Here is a 17,403-nt window from a genome sequence, read left to right as displayed (position 1 = left end):
TGAACTCGAATCGCAGAGATCGGATGTGATTTGCACTGCAGTGCGGTGCGAATCACATCCGTTCTCATAAACCGCTGCAATGTGAACCCAGCCTTAGTGACACTGGCGACGGGGGGTGATCACGGGGTTAAACCTTTATTGGGGGGGTTAGGGGGGTACATTAGAACTAAAGGGGGCTAACCCTAACTGCCCTAACAGTTATTACAGTCACAAATGACACCAATGCAAAAAAAATAAATAAAAAATAAAATGCATTGGTGTCACTGTGACTGGGGGGGCAGGGGTAATTGGGGGGGTGATCGGGGGGTAAAGAGGGGGTGTGAGTGTGCCTGGCATGTTCTACTGTGAAGTGTCATGTTGGTGCAACTCACCGATCCTCTCTCCTCGGTGTCGGAACGAAAAATACCGACACGGAGGAGAGATTACATCACTTCCTCTCCTGTGTTTACATTACAGGAGAGGAAGTGATGTCACGAAGGATTTCCATTCGTCGGGAGCGATCGCGAGGGGGTGGCCATAAATAAATGGCCGTCCCCTCATCCCGGATCGCTCCCGAACGAATACCGACCGCCGCAGGCACCGGGGGGGGCCCGATCGGGCCCCCCACCCGCGGGAAGGCAGGGACGTACAGGTACGCCCATATGCCTGCCCGTGCCATTCTGTCGACGTACATCGTCGTGCGGCGGTCGGCAAGTGGTTAAACATTTTGACCCCAGATGTCCAAGATCTTGCGCACTAAAGCATTCCGTTCATTTGCCTACAGGAGACCCATTTTAGTGAACAATCTACTCCTAAGTTTTTCAGCTACTCTTATCCACAGGTATATACAGCCTTGACCGCTACTAAAAAACAAGGTGTTCTTATAGCCAATCACCGTACAACCCCATTTGTACTTTCATCTGAAATTAAAGATCGTGAAGGCTACCCCCTCATTCTTAATGGGCACATTTCTGATGTTGATGTAACCACTGTATCATATTCTGCTCCTAATAAACATCCGTTATCATTTCTTTCCCATCTTTTTCATGTAATTGATTCACACAAGTTAGGTACAGTGATATTATGTGGAGACTCAAACCAAGTTCTTTTTCCCTTCTTGGATAAATCGCCCCCTTCTCTCTCCCTCCTGTTCCCCTAAGCTTTCATTTCAGAAACTTTTCTAAGCATAACATGGTAGACTCTTGGCGTGAGCTCAGTCCAGCTTGTAAACGCTTTACATATTATTCCCATCCACACAAATCATTTTCTAGGGTTGATCATATCTTCCCATCATCGGTAATAACCCCCTTGGTCCGATCATAGTGCAGTTTGTTCTATCAATCATCTCCTCCCCTATCCCGAGATCCCAGGATTTGTCTTGCATTAATGATTCCATTCTAACTCACCTGTCCCATTGTGTAGATATTAAACATGCTCTCAATGTCATTAACACTTCTGCAGATATTTCCCCTCTCACTTTTTGGGAAGCCCATAAACCTGTAATTCGAGGTATGCCTATCAGGAAGTATCATTTCTCAAACGCAAGCATAAACTCCTTCACCAGAAATTAGAAAATGACTTCAATCCGTGTCGCGATGCATTCCAAAATTCTCCCATCCCTTCTACTAAAGCTAAGCTTGATAGAGCGCGCTTAGAATTTGACCTTTTTCTCACTGGCACTGCAGATAAATGAATACCTAAATCACAACACCTCAAAGCAAAAACCTATGACATCTGTGCGACTCAAACTAAACTGTGATTCATACACAAGTAACCCTGTCAAAATGTTACATACATTCCTCTCAAATCTTGCTAAATTATATTGTGATATATAACCAGAATTTCGACCATGCTGACCCTTTTTTTCAAAAATTACCCTTCCAACACTCTCTCACAAACCGTAAACTACTCTAGTGTCCCATCTCTGCAACAGAAGTCATTGCAATAGTCCTGGCCCAGGTGGATTTTCTGCTTCCTACTACAAGAAATTTTCTGATATATTATCTCCTATCCTAACTGAGGCCTTCAACATGTTGAGGGGACACGTTTCATTCAGTATTGTTAATGGCCATAATTTCCATACTTCCCAAATCTAAAACTGATTCAACCTCTTGGACAAATTACTGTCCTATTTCGCTTCTTAATACTGACATTAAACTTTTAGCTAAAATACTTGTGACCCGCTTGAATCAAGTAATAGGCAAAACTTGTTCATCAAGCTCAAGTTGGGTTTATCCCCTCGTGCCAAGCAAGGGATAGTATTCATAGAGCTTCTTTACTCGCTCATGTCACTAAATCTAGACATCTAGCTGCGTGTTTTTTATTGCACATTTTTTAAAGTGGGTTTCTTTATCAAATATGCTGGTTTTAAATTGGACCCTTTCCCTATTGGAAGAGGCACCTGTCAAGGATGTCCTTTCTCCCCCCCCCCCCTCTTATTTGCACTCCTCATTGAACCCTTGGCCCATTTAATAAGATCTGATCCAAACCATGTATTGAATTAGCTGAATGTCATCATAAAGTAAGTATTTTTGCAGATGACTTCTTACTCTTCATGTCATCTCCCCATATCGCAGCACCTAAGCTCCTCTCTGGTCTAAACTGTTTTGCACACATTTCAGGCTTAACAGTTGACTGTCAAAAATTTACTGCACTCAACATTTCCTTGCCTCTTTCAGCTAGCTAAAGATTTACTTCCCTTTTCTTGGACACCTCCTAGACTTCCATACCTAGGGATACAACTCACTCCTAAGATAACTGACTTATAATCAGCTAACTTCCCCCCATTACTAAAACAGTTTACGGAATTATCACAGTGGACCTCTATCCCGGTTAGGCAAAATTAATGTAATTAAGATGGCTATATTGCCCAAGTTTTGCCCATCCCAGTTCCTTTTTTACAGCTTATACAGCTAAGAAATATCTCCTTTATCTGGGGTAAGACAACCTCGAACCTCTAAATCCACTCTGTCTCCCACAATGCTGCAGAGGTTTAGGTCTCCTAAATATTTCTGCTTACTATCGTGCTGCACACCTTGCACATTTACCAAAATTCCATGCAATCAAAGAAATTCCTTTTATGGGTAACAATTGAGTCTACTGACTGTAACCCTATTTCAGTATCTAACATGTTATGGTTAAGGCCAACTGATCGTACCTTAATTCGCAATCCTATCACAAAACATTCTTTATCTGGGACAGATTCAAAACTTCTCTTGGCCTTCAATCTCCTCATTTACCGCTTCTTTCTTTTTTTAAAAATCCTGCTTTTTACCTGCCTGGATCACTCCCAATTCCTTCAAAGCATGGAATACAGCTAACTTATACATTATTTTCCTACTTTGTGTGATACATTTGGACTTCCTCAATCGGAACTGTACCGATATTTGCAAATCTGATTTTTATTTATTTTTTTCCAACCTTATCTCGACTCCAACTCCCAACAATCCCAGATGTTGTGTTTTGAACGCATATGTATTTCTGATGCTCATGCTAGAGGACTTGTTTAGTTTATAAGCAAATTTTAGCTAGTACGAACACTGCCCCCCCCCCCCCCCCCATATGTCTCAAAATGGGAACTAGACCTTATTTGCTCATTTAATGCTAAGGAATGGTCTAGCAAATATTCCATCACTAAGTCTGCTTCTTCTAATGTTGCTGTGGAAACTAACTTTAAGGTGCTAACCTGTTGGTATTTGGTCCCCGCTAGAATATCAAAATATGCTTCTGATTACCCTGGATCTTGTTTTCGCAGCTCTTCAGAGTCTGGCACTCAACTTCATGTTTGGGATTGCCCAGTTGCCCAAAAAATCTAGAAGGCAGTTTTGACTTGGCCTCCAAAATCTTTGATATACCTATACAGCCCTTTTAAACCTGAAACCTGATGAGATCACACAGAATCAATTTCACCTCCTTTTACAGCTCCTAACAGCCGCAAAACAAACCATTGCTAAGGCATGGAAAACAAAATATTTAATTCTAGCAGAAACCATACACAGAACTAATAAAGCTCTTATTCATGCTAAAATGGAAGCAATCGAAAGATCGAAATGGTCATGTTTAGCTCTATTGCTATTTGAATATTGTACCACCATCTTTATATATACTCCATTTGTCAATCTTTGTTATATTTAAAAAATAAGTAGCACATTTCATGTGAAAAGGGGGCATATTCTGCAGATGTTGAGGTGGCATGATTTGGGACTGAAAGGGCAGTTTGGAGTCCAGGGTTACCCCTAGCAGCCTATGGAGATGGACTGATAGTTGTGAAATTGATTTTAACAAAGAAGTCAGGGGAAGGGGCACGTGGAGGAGGAAATATGAGCTCGGTTTTAGATAACTTTGAGTTTCAGGTGGTGTGACATCCATTCAGATATGTCTTAGTAAATCAGTGATGCATGAGGAAACTGATGGGGTGAGCTGAGGGGTAGAGAGATAGATTTGGGTGTCCTTAGCATAGACACCCATAAAGGGGATCAACTTCAGAGATAAAACTCAGGTCTGGCCACACCTGGAGTATGCGGTCCAGTTCTGGGCACCAGTCCTCAGGAAGGATGTACTGGAAATGGCGCAAGTACAAAGAAGGGCAACTAAGCTAATAAAAGGTCTGGAGGATATTAGTTATGAGGAAAGGTTGTGAGCACTGAACTTATTCTGTCTTTAAAAGATGATTGAGGGGATATGATTTAAATTTTATAAATACCGTACTGTGACCCCGCAATAGGGATAAAACTGCTTTGCAGCAGGGAGTTTAACAAGACACATGGCTAATCATTAAAATTGGGGAGCATCAATAGTTTTTTGAAACTATTAGATAAGCACCCCGAATGACCACAACATACAGGGATATACAATGTAATACTGATATATCACACACACAGGTTGGACTTGATGGACTTGTCTTTTTTTCAATCTCCCCTACTATGTAACTATATATGGAAGCCATGGGAGGCTATCAGCTAATCCTGGGAGGGGGTGTGGATGATAATCTGAGAGGTCTGAGGACAGAACCTTGGGGGACAGTGAGATAGGTAAGATTCGAGCCAAAAGAGAGCACAGCCATGGAGACCAAGGAAATCAAGTTTTTTTTGAGAAGGAGGCTTTCAACTGTATCAAAGACAGCGTAGAGCTCTTGGAGTAGGAGCGTACGGAATAGTGACCATTGGTTTTAGCAGTCAGTAAGTAGTTTGTGAGTTTTAGAAAACCGTTTCTGTGGAATGTTGCTGTCGAAATTTAGACTAAAGGGGATCAAGAAGGTTGTAGACTAGACATTCAAGAAGTTTGGAGGCAAAAGGGAATAAGGAGATGGTTAAGATCGGAGGGGCCCAGTGAAGACTTTTCAGGCATGGGATTGACCAGTACATGTTTTAGAGGGTTGGGGAAGATGACAGCAGAGAGGGAGAGATTGATGATATGAGTTAAAAATTGTAGGATAGAGCCAGAGGGTGTTTGTAGAATTTGTGAGGGAGCAGGGGGCAGGTGGTTAGATGGGCGTTAGAAAAAAGTTTAGTGGCTTCCTCTATAGTAGCTGTGTTAAACTACAAAAGTATTGATTGTGCAGATGGACAAGGAGGGCAGTGAGTAAGTTAGTGGGTGGTTGTAATGAAGGGTGGAGTAGAGAATTACATTTAGTAAACAGTTGATGGGGACTGCGTGAGAGGATGTTAATGAGAGTGAAAAAGGAAGTCTTTTTGGCAGTTTGGAGGCAGGAAATGTGTTTTTGCAGGGCAGATTTAGATTAGTTGAAATCTTGCCACAGACACTTAAGAGTGCGGTAGGTTTTTGAGGCTTCTGGTATTGTCTGATTATCAGGGTTGTAGCTGTCGGGAGCCTGATTCTGTGTGTAGTGAGGGGGGGCCAAGGTATCCAGGGTGGATGACAGTGAATTGTTGACAGAAGTGGCCAGATTGGGACAGGACAGGGATGAGATTTTGTTAAATAGACAATCTGTAGCAGAAAAAAGAACAGAAGGGTTAAGATGGGAAAGGTTTCTACAGATAATATTGTAGTTGGATGGCAACGAGGAGGAAGACAAGGAGAGAGTAAAACGAATTGGTGATCACAGAGAGGAAGAGGAGTGTTGGAGAGGTTTCAAAGAGTGCATAGATAGCAGAATACAATGTCCAGGCAGTTGCCATCAGAGTGAGTAGAAGCGTGTGTCTATTGTTTTAGGTCAATAAAGGTTAGGCGTGCAGGCGTGTTGAGATTAACAGGTATGTTGAAGTCACCAAGAATGATTGTGGGAATTTCAGAAGAGAGGAAGTAGGGTAGCCCAGCAGAGAAGTCATCAAGGAAGATTGATTCCGGTCCAGGAGGCTGATAGATCACAGCGGTTCTCAATGAGACTGAAGCAATTAGACAAATACAGTGAGCTTTAAATGAACGGAAGGTGGTGAATGAAGAACCTGAAAAGTGCTATGAGAGTATTCAAACACCACCTCCTCCTTTCACTAAGCCAATGAAGAATCTTACTGGTCTATACGCTTGCATACCTTTACTCCCCAAAACTCAATATTCTTCTGTTCTCCTCAGAGCACACGGGCGGGCGTCACAAGATCCTGAATAAACATCAGTAAATGATGACGCCCGTGTGCAAGGGGCCTTATAGGACTTTCCCTTCAAACATCTGTCTGCCATGGATAAGCTGGTTACATTTTGAATCATTCACCGTGCCCATTTGACTCCGTATAGGCTTCACCTAATGAACCAGGAAATTTACTCATTTACATATTCTGGATATGTCCAGCAATCACTTCTTACTACAGGAATGTGCTAGATGTCATTACCTTCACTACTCACATTTTAATTGATCTCACACCTAGACATTGTTTACTAGGCCAGGTAGAAGACCTTGCAAAGACAGTGGCAGAGAGGACCCTCCTTAGCTTGCGCCTATTTTATGACAGGAAGGCCATTTCCAGTACCAGCGCTACTGCTAGGCGAACTAGGCAGCAGCGTAGGGCACAGCCATGGCCATTTGTTGCTGGGTCCAAACCCCACCCCCCGAGCATCCTGCCCAAATACCCAGTCAGAGTCCTTACTGCCACAGCTGTGCCACTCTGCAACAGCGCAGGCTGCGCGACAATCAGAGCTGTTCCTGAATGTATGGAGGCTAACGGCAACCACCACCGCCCACTGTTCTGAGTGCTAGGGTTTAATCACATGCTTGCCTCTTCCCCCAGGCCCCTGCATTCAGAGTAGGAGGAAGTTCATCCTCCAAACCTATCTGATCCTAGTGCCCAGCCTTCCAGCTTCCACATGTCCTGTAGCTGACTGCTGCAATGAGAAGGAACGGATCCTGATGTAAGCTGGGGTCGTCACAATACTCCCTCCCTCCCTCTTCCACTACCCCAACTATTATCTTAATCCTCTCCACTCACTTTAACCCACTCTGCTCTTTCCTTCTAACTTTGGGGACCCTATTTAAAGAGAATGGGCTCTAGGGACAATAATGTAAGGGGGTTTTGGGGACCCTGATGTAAGGTCGTTTTAGAGACCCTGATGTAAGCGGGGACCCGGATGTAATGGGGGGGCGCCTGGGGACCTGCATGTAATGGGAGGGCCCTGGGGACCCTGATGTAATGGGGTGGTGCCCTGGGGACCCTGATCTAAGGGGGGGTGACTTTGAGGTTCCTAATGAAAGTGGGACTCTGGGGACCCTGATTTAAGGGGGCGACTTTGAGGATCCTAATGAAAGGGTTAAACTGATGTACAGGGATCAGGCCTGGGGGCCCAGGCCTAAAGCTGTGTAAGGGGCCCCTAAATTTCTGATGGCTGCCCTGTTCCTCACACACTGTGCAGACGTTCTGCATACCACTGCAGGATTGAACGATGATAGCTGGAGATGAAGCTGTCTCCGGCAAACTTCAGCCAATCCGTGAAGAAGAGGTATCCAGCCAATGAGGTGCTGTGCTGCACGCAACATCACTTTCTCCCAGCTCCCCAGTCAGTCTCCACAAAGAGGTAGCATTCCAAGTAGGAGGGAAAGCATCTCTGCACAGTGCAGCCTTTAATTTTATTTAAAGGGGGGGGGGACAAGCTGCTAGTCTTGCAACCCCCCCCCCCCCCCCGGTTCAATTCTGGATGCAATTCCAAACTGCCTCTGTATCAATATTGCCTACATTCATTGAGGATGTCCAAAAAAAGGGCAGTCTGGTTAAATTGGCCTGATAGTCCCTCCACAGCCACACCTGCAGCTACTTTTTCTTGATATTTTTAAGGAAGACCCCTAGGTATTCATCTCTGGGCATTGTATCCTCTCACTCTTTCTCATAATTTGTGTTGGAGCCATGAACTAGAATATTAATTAAGATTAATTTTGTAGTCTGTTTTGTAGTTTATTTTTCTGGGCTCCGCCCCTGCTTGACTTTAAGCCTGTGTTGCCTTTTTTTGTTATGTTGTCTGTCTAAAAACTCAAAAAAGATTTTAAAAAAATTGAGATATTTACAGTGCATTCAGTTAAAACCGTGTATTCTTTGCTTGAAGTATAAAATTCCCTACTGCTTCTTGCTGTAGCTTGCTCTACAGAACAGCCTGTGTTGTTCTGACAGCCGGTATGTTTCAGTTCACATTATCAGTAAGATGGAGCACAACTGAGTTTGCTGCTGCCTGTATCATAGAATCTCTATTCCAAACTTCTAGCAATGTACTTACAAGCAATGCTCTGATTTTATTTTTTGCTATTGCTTTTTAGGTCATGTTTACGGAGGAGGATGTCAAGTTTTACCTGGCTGAGCTGGCTCTGGGCCTTGATCACCTGCATAGTTTGGGGATTATCTATCGTGACCTCAAGCCTGAGAAGTAGGTATAATCAGTTTGCTGCTCAGTACATGTTATAATCTAGTATTTATATATAGCACAATCATTTTGCAATGTGACCTAAAATTTAAAGTGGATTTTAAAAATGAAATCTTGACATTTTTTTTTTTGTTTTTTTTTTGGGGATTGCAAGGCCATTGCTTCAAAATGAAGTCTTGATGTTTAGAGTTTGCATTGTAAGGCTACAGCTACATGCGTGAGTTTATTCTCCTGTCAAATAGTTAAATCTCCCAGATTTCAAATCGCTGTGTCCTATCCTAGGGTAATGGTTATCGGAGACATTGTATCAGGGGAAGTACGACTAGGGTAAACCTGGCTTTTAAATATTAGTCATACAGGTTTGTATTGCATAAACATTTTACAGACACTATCTTGGAAATAGGGAATGGTCAAAATAGTATCAACATCCACAACTTTTTGGAGATGTAGTGGTAGAGACTATCACAAACTATTGTTTACATTGTACATTCCAGCGTATAAGCTTTCCTAGCAGGGAATGATAGAGAATAGTACAGTGCTGTTTATAAAAATAAGATTAGATTGGCAGGAGAGGCAGCTTTAGTTACTGATCTTCCACCAAAGTGGTATTAAACCCAAAAGCAAACATTTACTATTTTTCAGCTTACCAGTTCTTTGATGTGACAGCTGCATTCCATTTCTTTTTTAGGCTTTCTTTTATTTTAACTTGGTTTTCAACAGAACAAGCTATCCTGCAGATGTAAAAGAGGGATGAAACAAACCATTTATTTCTGACAGGGGTGCTTACAATGATCGCCTTTAATTTATGTAAAACTTTTATCAGAAAAGGAAACATTGTTGTAACTACTTATAAAGTTTTTACTAGCGTTCCACTTCACTTTGTTAGTGTATCTAAATCTGCTAGTGCCTCGATCACCCCCTCCCCTCAGTTTAACAATGCTGCTGTCCAAAGGTGCCCCTGTACTCCTTTCATCCAGATTGGGACACATACAAAAAGTGTTACCAGATCACCAGGTGAAAACAAAGGGGGAGAGGGGGAGCTAACCACATCTAAGGGCTTAGCAAGGTGCAATATGACATTTTTGGATTTGGGGTTTATTACCGCTTTAAGTTGCTCAGTACAGAGCAGGGACAGTGTCACTTTAAAGGTGGAAGAATAGTGTATTTTCTGATGTTTTGTGTTATTGCAGCGTTGCTGTTCCTTTTCATATATTGTTTGTAACAAAAATATATAGTATACCGTATCCGTACCCTAATTACCCCGCATATACTATATTGACAGCGCTAAAACAAAAAAGGGGAAATAATCAAAAAATAAAATATAATAAATATATAGAGGATAAAATATAATAAATACATGGAGGATAATAACTCAGTGTCTAAAAAAAGTCACTAGCAAGTGTCCATAATATCTCCAAACATATATGACTCAATATTCAATTGAGCTATCACACTTTGGAAAAAAGTTCAGATAAGCAGATCCATCTCCGAAGAAGAGAACACCAGTGTGCGAAGGGTCTGACGGCCGGTGACACCCCTTATGGTAATTCACTCACCAGAACCCAAAGGGTTAACAGGCACTTCACTACGGCTGCAGAAGTAGTCCCACTAGTGTCCCTCCGGAAAATCGTCTTATCATAACACCATAGGTTCCTCTCTCTCGGGCTCCCTGCTCTCTCACCGATAAGAGTTCACTTAATTCTCATTCACAGCTCCAGATCCACCTCCATAGACTGAGCAAACGCTAGCCAGCACATATCCAGGTGGTGCTGATTAGCAACTAAAGTCTCCTTGGAGACTTTAGTTGCTAATCAGCACCACCTGGATATGTGCTGGCTAGCGTTTGCTCAGTCTATGGAGGTGGATCTGGAGCTGTGAATGAGAATTAAGTGAACTCTTATCGGTGAGAGAGCAGGGAGCCCGAGAGAGAGGAACCTATGGTGTTATGATAAGACGATTTTCCGGAGGGACACTAGTGGGACTACTTCTGCAGCCGTAGTGAAGTGCCTGTTAACCCTTTGGGTTCTGGTGAGTGAATTACCATAAGGGGTGTCACCGGCCGTCAGACCCTTCGCACACTGGTGTTCTCTTCTTCGGAGATGGATCTGCTTATCTGAACTTTTTTCCAAAGTGTGATAGCTCAATTGAATATTGAGTCATATATGTTTGGAGATATTATGGACACTTGCTAGTGACTTTTTTTAGACACTGAGTTATTATCCTCCATGTATTTATTATATTTTATCCTCTATATATTTATTATATTTTATTTTTTGATTATTTCCCCTTTTTTGTTTTAGCGCTGTCAATATAGTATATGCGGGGTAATTAGGGTACGGATACGGTATACTATATATTTTTGTGATTTTGTCCTTCTGTATGATAGCAGCTTGTTAGGGTGAGTTTTGACTTACTGCATAGGGCGCTGGGATCATTGGCTGTCACTTTCAATATTTTGTGTGCACATTCCAGTGATACTAGTACTTGATATATTGTTTGTAGGTTAGAAATTGGAGAACAGTGGCTCAGTCAGTTTTCTGTCTGCTGAGATCATTTGTCCCCCGCATAGGAAGTGCAATGTTTTCAACAAGCCAGACAGCCTTTTTACATCTAGCTGATCATTTTACATATATACAGTATTGTTCTAGGGCCTTGTCGCAGCCATTTAGGCTACACCCTGGCGATTAGGGCTGGTATGATTAGTAGTGGCAGGAATCCAAGTTTCCTGCTACAGCTCCTAGCGGCTAGGTGTAGCAGCCAGCCCCATTCACTATGACAGGTTGCCAAGGGCTGCAGCTATTCGAAGTGCTCTGCACAGCCAGCAATTATCTGCGGTGATTGCTGCTGGACGCACTTTGTGTGTGTCCAGCAGCCATCACCACAGGTAATCCTTGGAGAGAGGTGAGAATAGCTGCAGCCAGCAGAACCCTTTTATTATAGCAATGGTGCTGGTGGCCGCACCTAGAAACTGAGAGCCACAGCAGGAAACCTTGTTTCTATTCTGGTCTGGTCCAAAGCACCGGTGTAAATGTAGCCTTAGTGTTCCATTTTTACCAATATGCCGCACTTTGCTGGTAACTGCTTTTAAACCCCTGACAGAGACATAATGAGAGGCTGGGTATTGTATCATAAGTTGCTCACAGTTAATTCCAGCATGGACACGTTACAGTGATTGTAAAGGATCGTTTTTAATTTTAAAATAACAAACATATCCTACCTCCACTGTGCAGCTCATTTTGCACAGCATGGCCCCGAACATCCTCTTCTGAGGTCCCCTGGTGGCTCCTCCCCGCATCAGATAACACCCTAGGAGAAGCGCTCTTCCCAAGGGGGTTACCTTGCAGGCGCGCTCTTAAGTCCAGCATTTGCTCGGCCCCGCCCCCACGTCATTGGATTTGACAGCAACAGGAAAGGGGGACAGCTCATCCCCACCGAGGAGATGAAGGGGCTAAGGTAAGTAAAATGGGGGGGGCTGGGGGCCGGTGACTACCAGGGGTTTTTTCACCCTAATGTATAGGATGCGTTAAGGTGAAAAAACACAAGGGTTTACGACCCCTTTTTAATGTTGACGTCAGGATCAAGTTAAATGTTTAAAAAATAAATTGGAAAAGGATTAAGTAAGTCACAAGTTGTAATTGTTTTGGTCCATTAACTGCCTGGTCCTTGGCATTTGTTCAGCCCTGGTTAATCGTTTCTTCTTGGGTGCAGCTGTGAATCCAGATGTTTTCTAATTTAAAAAAAGACACTACACGCTTTTGAAATGTGAATGTTAACATTTTTCATATGTTAAATATTACAGCATTTTGCTGGATGAGGAAGGTCACATCAAGTTAACAGGTAAGTCTGCTTTTGATATTCTTGCTGAAATGCTTCACCTACCTACCACGCATATGTGCATGCTATTCACCATGCTGTGACATCCTTTCAGATTTTGGACTAAGTAAAGAGTCAATAGATCATGAGAAGAAGGCATACTCATTCTGTGGGACAGTGGAGTACATGGCTCCAGAGGTTGTGAATCGGCAGGGACATTCGCACAGTGCAGACTGGTGGTCTTATGGCGTGCTTATGGTAATCCCTTTTCAATAATGGTATCTAACGATAATCGAGCAAGTTTGTCTTTTTGGATAATAAACTTTTCCATTTGAACACTTCTTATATGGTTCATAAGTGTTTTTTTTTGTTTTTATATTTACCTAAATGCATTTTCTGCTTTAGGCTGGGTTCCCATATGAGCACGCAGCGGCTCACAGCAAGAGTCCGGTGCAGCTCCTCTCACTGTTTCAGGTCCGAATTTTCTACTGAATTCGAACCTGAAGTGGACCAAAAGGACAGAGCTCCTGTGCAAATAGTGCCGGAGCTGCTATGGAGATATGTGAACCGGCTCCATAGAGTCGGTCACAATCTTCTGCTGTGCGAATGGGATGTGGAGAAACCCGCATCCCATTCGCATTAGTGTGAACGCAGCCTTAAAGTGTTACTAAACCCACAACAGTAAAATCAGTCTGTATATGCAACATGGCATGCTTCTTATACTCATTGTGGAACATAAGGGGTTAATCATCTGCATTGTGTAAAAAGGCTGTTTTATCCTGTATACTCAGATCCTCCCCCTCCTGCACTGTCTATCTAGGGAAGGCCAGCTAACACAGGCAGAGTAGCTGACCTGCACATGCTCAGTGGTGTCTTTTATGCTGGAGAGAACATTTACTTGTTCTCAGAGCTAGCCAGATCACATGATAATGACATCACACATGTGGGCGTGTATATAGGCTGTAGTGGAAATCTCCTCCTACCTGAACTCTCAGCACTGGAGAAACTCTGCAGTTTATCATGTAACTGTTATACAGATCACCCAAAAAGGTATATAGTGGCAGTAATTTAATGTAAAAAGATGATTTATAAACTGTGGGCATTGTGGGGTGTCAGATGAACACTTTTTAAGGTAAAAAACCACCTGTGCAGATTTCACCACCCCAGCCCCCACTTATACTTGCCTAAGCCCGATTTTAATTCAGTGCTGTGCTTGAGAGCAGCGGTTCTCTCCCTCCTCACAGGGAAAGTTGGCTATTGACTCCCTCTGCGGTCAGTCAAATTCTGTGATGAGGGAGCAGTGGGCGAGGCTGAGCCGCACTCTCCGTGTCTATAGATGCGGACAGGGTGGCTTGAGATGAAGCTTGCATGAGTGCCCCCTAAAGGAAGCGGCTTCCTATGGGGGCACTCACAGAAGAGGACGATCCAGGAGCACCGGCGGGGAAACGCAAAAGAGGAGGATTAAGACTGCTTTGTGCAAAACTATTGCACAACAGGTAAGTATGACATGTTTGTAAACCTTTTTTTTTATTTATTTATTTTAAATTGCTTTAAAGTCAGTTTTTCACCCCTCTGTTGATGGATGAAAAATGAACATCAATGCATTCCAGTGGAAAAAGCATGACGATGGATTATCATCTATTTTCATACGCTCTATTTTTCATCCGTCAAAAAAATGGACCGGAGGAAAAACGGATGTAAACTGACAAATGGTCAGTTTTTCATCCGTTTTTGCATTGGTTGGGGGGATTTGTGGCAGAGAAAGGCAGGAGAGCAGTATACAGTGAGGGAGCAGTCTGCATAGGCTCCCTCACTTGCTGACACTGACTGCCACTGTCAGCTTTTAAGTGTAATTGATGGCGCTTTTTTTTTTCATTTTTATTTTTTTCTCTTTTTTTTTTTCTATACCTCATAGCGCAGAGAAGGAGCTGTCATTTCGGCCTACCACTAAATTAAACAAAGGGACAGGGTCACCGGGTGATGTCACTGTGTGACCTCGCCCCTTTGTTTAATTTAGTGACAGGCCCGAATGACAGCTCCTCCTTGGCGCTATGAAGTATAAGGGGAAAAAACAAAAAACAGCTGTTCTATTTAAAAGCTGACAGTGACGGTCAGCGTTGGCAAGAAAGGAAGCCTGTCTATGCAGACTGCTCTCCTCTTAGCACACACTGCCCCCCTCCAAAGAGGATTTTCACATATGTGCTATCACATAGGTGAAAATTTGGTCCCCAATGTGATAGCAATAAAATAAGTAAAAAAAAATAAAAAATTGTGCTTCCCAACCCCCACATACGCAGGCATACTAGAGCTGCACCATTAATCGTTAAAAAAAAAAAAAAATTTGGATTTAAACTCCCCTCCTGATCTGAGTTGACATTTTCCCGATTCTATGTAAACAGTGCAGAGCCAGAGCTGTGCAAAAAAGATTCATCAGCGCAGAGAGATGGAGAAGAGAAACAATGTATATCTGGGTTCTTTCGAGGAATTCTTTGAAGGAATTAACTTTGGTTTGTATATGATATAAGTTTAACCACTTAAAAACTAAATCATTTTCCGACACTTGTTGCCTACAGGTAAAGTCAGTATTTGCTAGAAAATTACTTAGAACCCACAATATATATTATTATTATTATTACAAAGACCAAGAGCAGTGATGGAGAACCTTGGCACCCCAGATGTTTTGGAACTATATTTCCCATGATGCTCAGCTACCCTTCAGAGTGCATGAGCATCATGGGAAATGTAGTTCCAAAACATCTGGGGTGCCAGAGTTCACCATCACTGCCCTAGAGAATAAAATGGCGGTCATTGCAATATTTTATGTCGCATACTATTTGCACAGCGGTCTTTCAAACAAAAGATCTTTCGGGAAAAAATACACATCCATGAATTAAGATGTTGCACCATGAGAATCGTGAGAATCATGATCTTTATTCTAAGCAAAAAGGGGATTCTCATTTTATCCAAAATCATGCAGCTCTAATGTAAACCAAAAATTTGACTCAAGTGGTTAAGGTCCCTTTCAACAATCGGCGGAACGTATGTCCGTATTTCATACATCTGTTTACGGATGAAATACAGACATACATGCTTTCCAATGGGATAGCGGGTGTCTGCGGATGAACATCCGCAGACACCCGAAATGGTCCGATTCTGCAGACGGAGGAAAATCCTATTTTTCTATCTGTCTGCAGAGTGGATTGGATGAACGGTCCGTGTTCATCAGATCCCCCATAAAGGAGAGCGGAGATCTGACAGGTGGTCCCTGCACATTGTGCAGCGACCGCTCTGTCATCTGCCGGCTCAGCGGGGATAAATGGAGTGATCCCCTCTGAGCAAGCGGATCATCACGGTGTGGATCATTATGGATCCGTCCCGTGTAAAAGGGGCCTAAGTGGATGTAAAGAACTGATGTAAACTGATCCGTTTTTTTTCTTTGGAAAAAATGTGACTGAACCTAACTGAAGGCATGTGTGAAAGGGGCCTAAGTGTATTTGACAACATGTCTATGTTCATGTTCTAGGTCAAGAGACCACATGGATAACAAAGTTGGACAAAATAGTTTGACAGGGTTCAGAATGAGCAGTATAAAACTCAAAAGCAAACATTTATTATATTGGAGCTTTCCAATGATTATTCTCAGTTATGCAAGTTTATGATTAGTACTGTCAAATTAATTGTCACCTGGGAGTAAAGCCAAGGCTAGTTCCCTTTACATGAGTCCCTGTGGCTGCTGCATTCTCTGCATTCAGCCACTGGGATCTGCTTAGATGTGAACAAAGCTTAAAGCAATAAAAATGTAATTTAACATTAGTAATTTTATTAGCTCATAATTCTGTTTTATAGCATTCAGTTTTAAGCAGGGGATGTTTATAGTCACGTGTTTTACTGACATCTATATTTATCTTGAGTTTATAAAAAAATTGAGGAGTTTGTAAATGACTGGGCATAGTAACAAACTAATCTTGGACTTTCTAGCACCATCCCCAACCACCAATACTCTATTTCCAGTAGTAGAAAATCAACCCTGCAGTATTGCTCCAATATCACTTTTGCTTGATATATATCTATATCTTCTATCTCTATTTAAAATCTTTGTGTTCGATTAATCGTTTTTTTTTTTTTTTTTTTAATCTACTCATTTTGATTATAATGCACATACAGGTCCAACTACTTTTAGCTGATCTCCTTGCGTTGCAACTCTGCATTTAGTCAGTGGTAAATGTGGTATACACTATATACAATCACCCGACGCTGGTTAGTTTCCACAATCCATGACTTAATTTCACAGTTCACACAAATACATTTTAAATTCAAACTGTAGCACTGACGTAAGTAATCTTTTTTTTCCACAGTAGCGTGACAATCCCTCCACCTCTGGTCTAACTAATCACTCTCCCCTTATGGCATGGACCCCTGTGCAAACAGGTGGTCATGCAAGCGGGTATCAAAAGGGATAACACGGACCATAAACTTCTCATGTCTCCTTAGATCTCAGCAAGGACGGCACGTCAAGGGTAGAAAAGATCTAAGTGCTCACTGCTTAAGAATAAGATAAATTTTTTGTGTTCAAACACAAACTACTCACATAAAGATGATAAAAACACAGCATGTAAAGCCGACAATCGTGTTAGTTCCGTAGGGCAGCAGCAGGTGACGTTGTGTGTAGCTCCTCCCCCGTACGCGTTACATTCAATCAGAACTTCAACGCCATCGGACTCCTCCCCCTTCCCTTCCTTAGCAGACGGAGGCACTTGGGAAAGAGTCCAGTGACGTTAATGTCCGCGACATCACCGGATCTACGATTGAATTCCC

The 17,403-nt window shown here is 42.5% G+C and overlaps 1 protein-coding gene across 3 annotated transcripts in view; it reads left to right on the top strand.

The window, feature by feature from the left end:
* RPS6KA1 (ribosomal protein S6 kinase A1) overlaps positions 1–17,403 on the top strand; it is a 235,942-nt gene that overhangs the window by 183,517 nt on the left and 35,022 nt on the right. For all 3 annotated transcript variants that reach the window (XM_077481041.1, XM_077481042.1, XM_077481040.1), the window contains 3 exons: positions 8,672–8,778; positions 12,575–12,612; positions 12,704–12,846. In XM_077481041.1, coding sequence (XP_077337167.1) covers positions 8,672–8,778; positions 12,575–12,612; positions 12,704–12,846 — 288 coding nt within the window. The remainder of the gene's footprint in view (positions 1–8,671; positions 8,779–12,574; positions 12,613–12,703; positions 12,847–17,403) is intronic.

Source organism: Lithobates pipiens, unplaced genomic scaffold (assembly GCF_037356315.1).
Source record: "Lithobates pipiens isolate NorthernLeopardFrog02 unplaced genomic scaffold, aLitPip1_a1.2 Scaffold_16, whole genome shotgun sequence".
NCBI classification, from domain to species: Eukaryota; Metazoa; Chordata; class Amphibia; order Anura; family Ranidae; genus Lithobates; species Lithobates pipiens.
The sequence above is the reverse complement of the archived record's forward strand: the minus strand, read 5'-3'. Positions and strand labels throughout refer to the sequence as shown.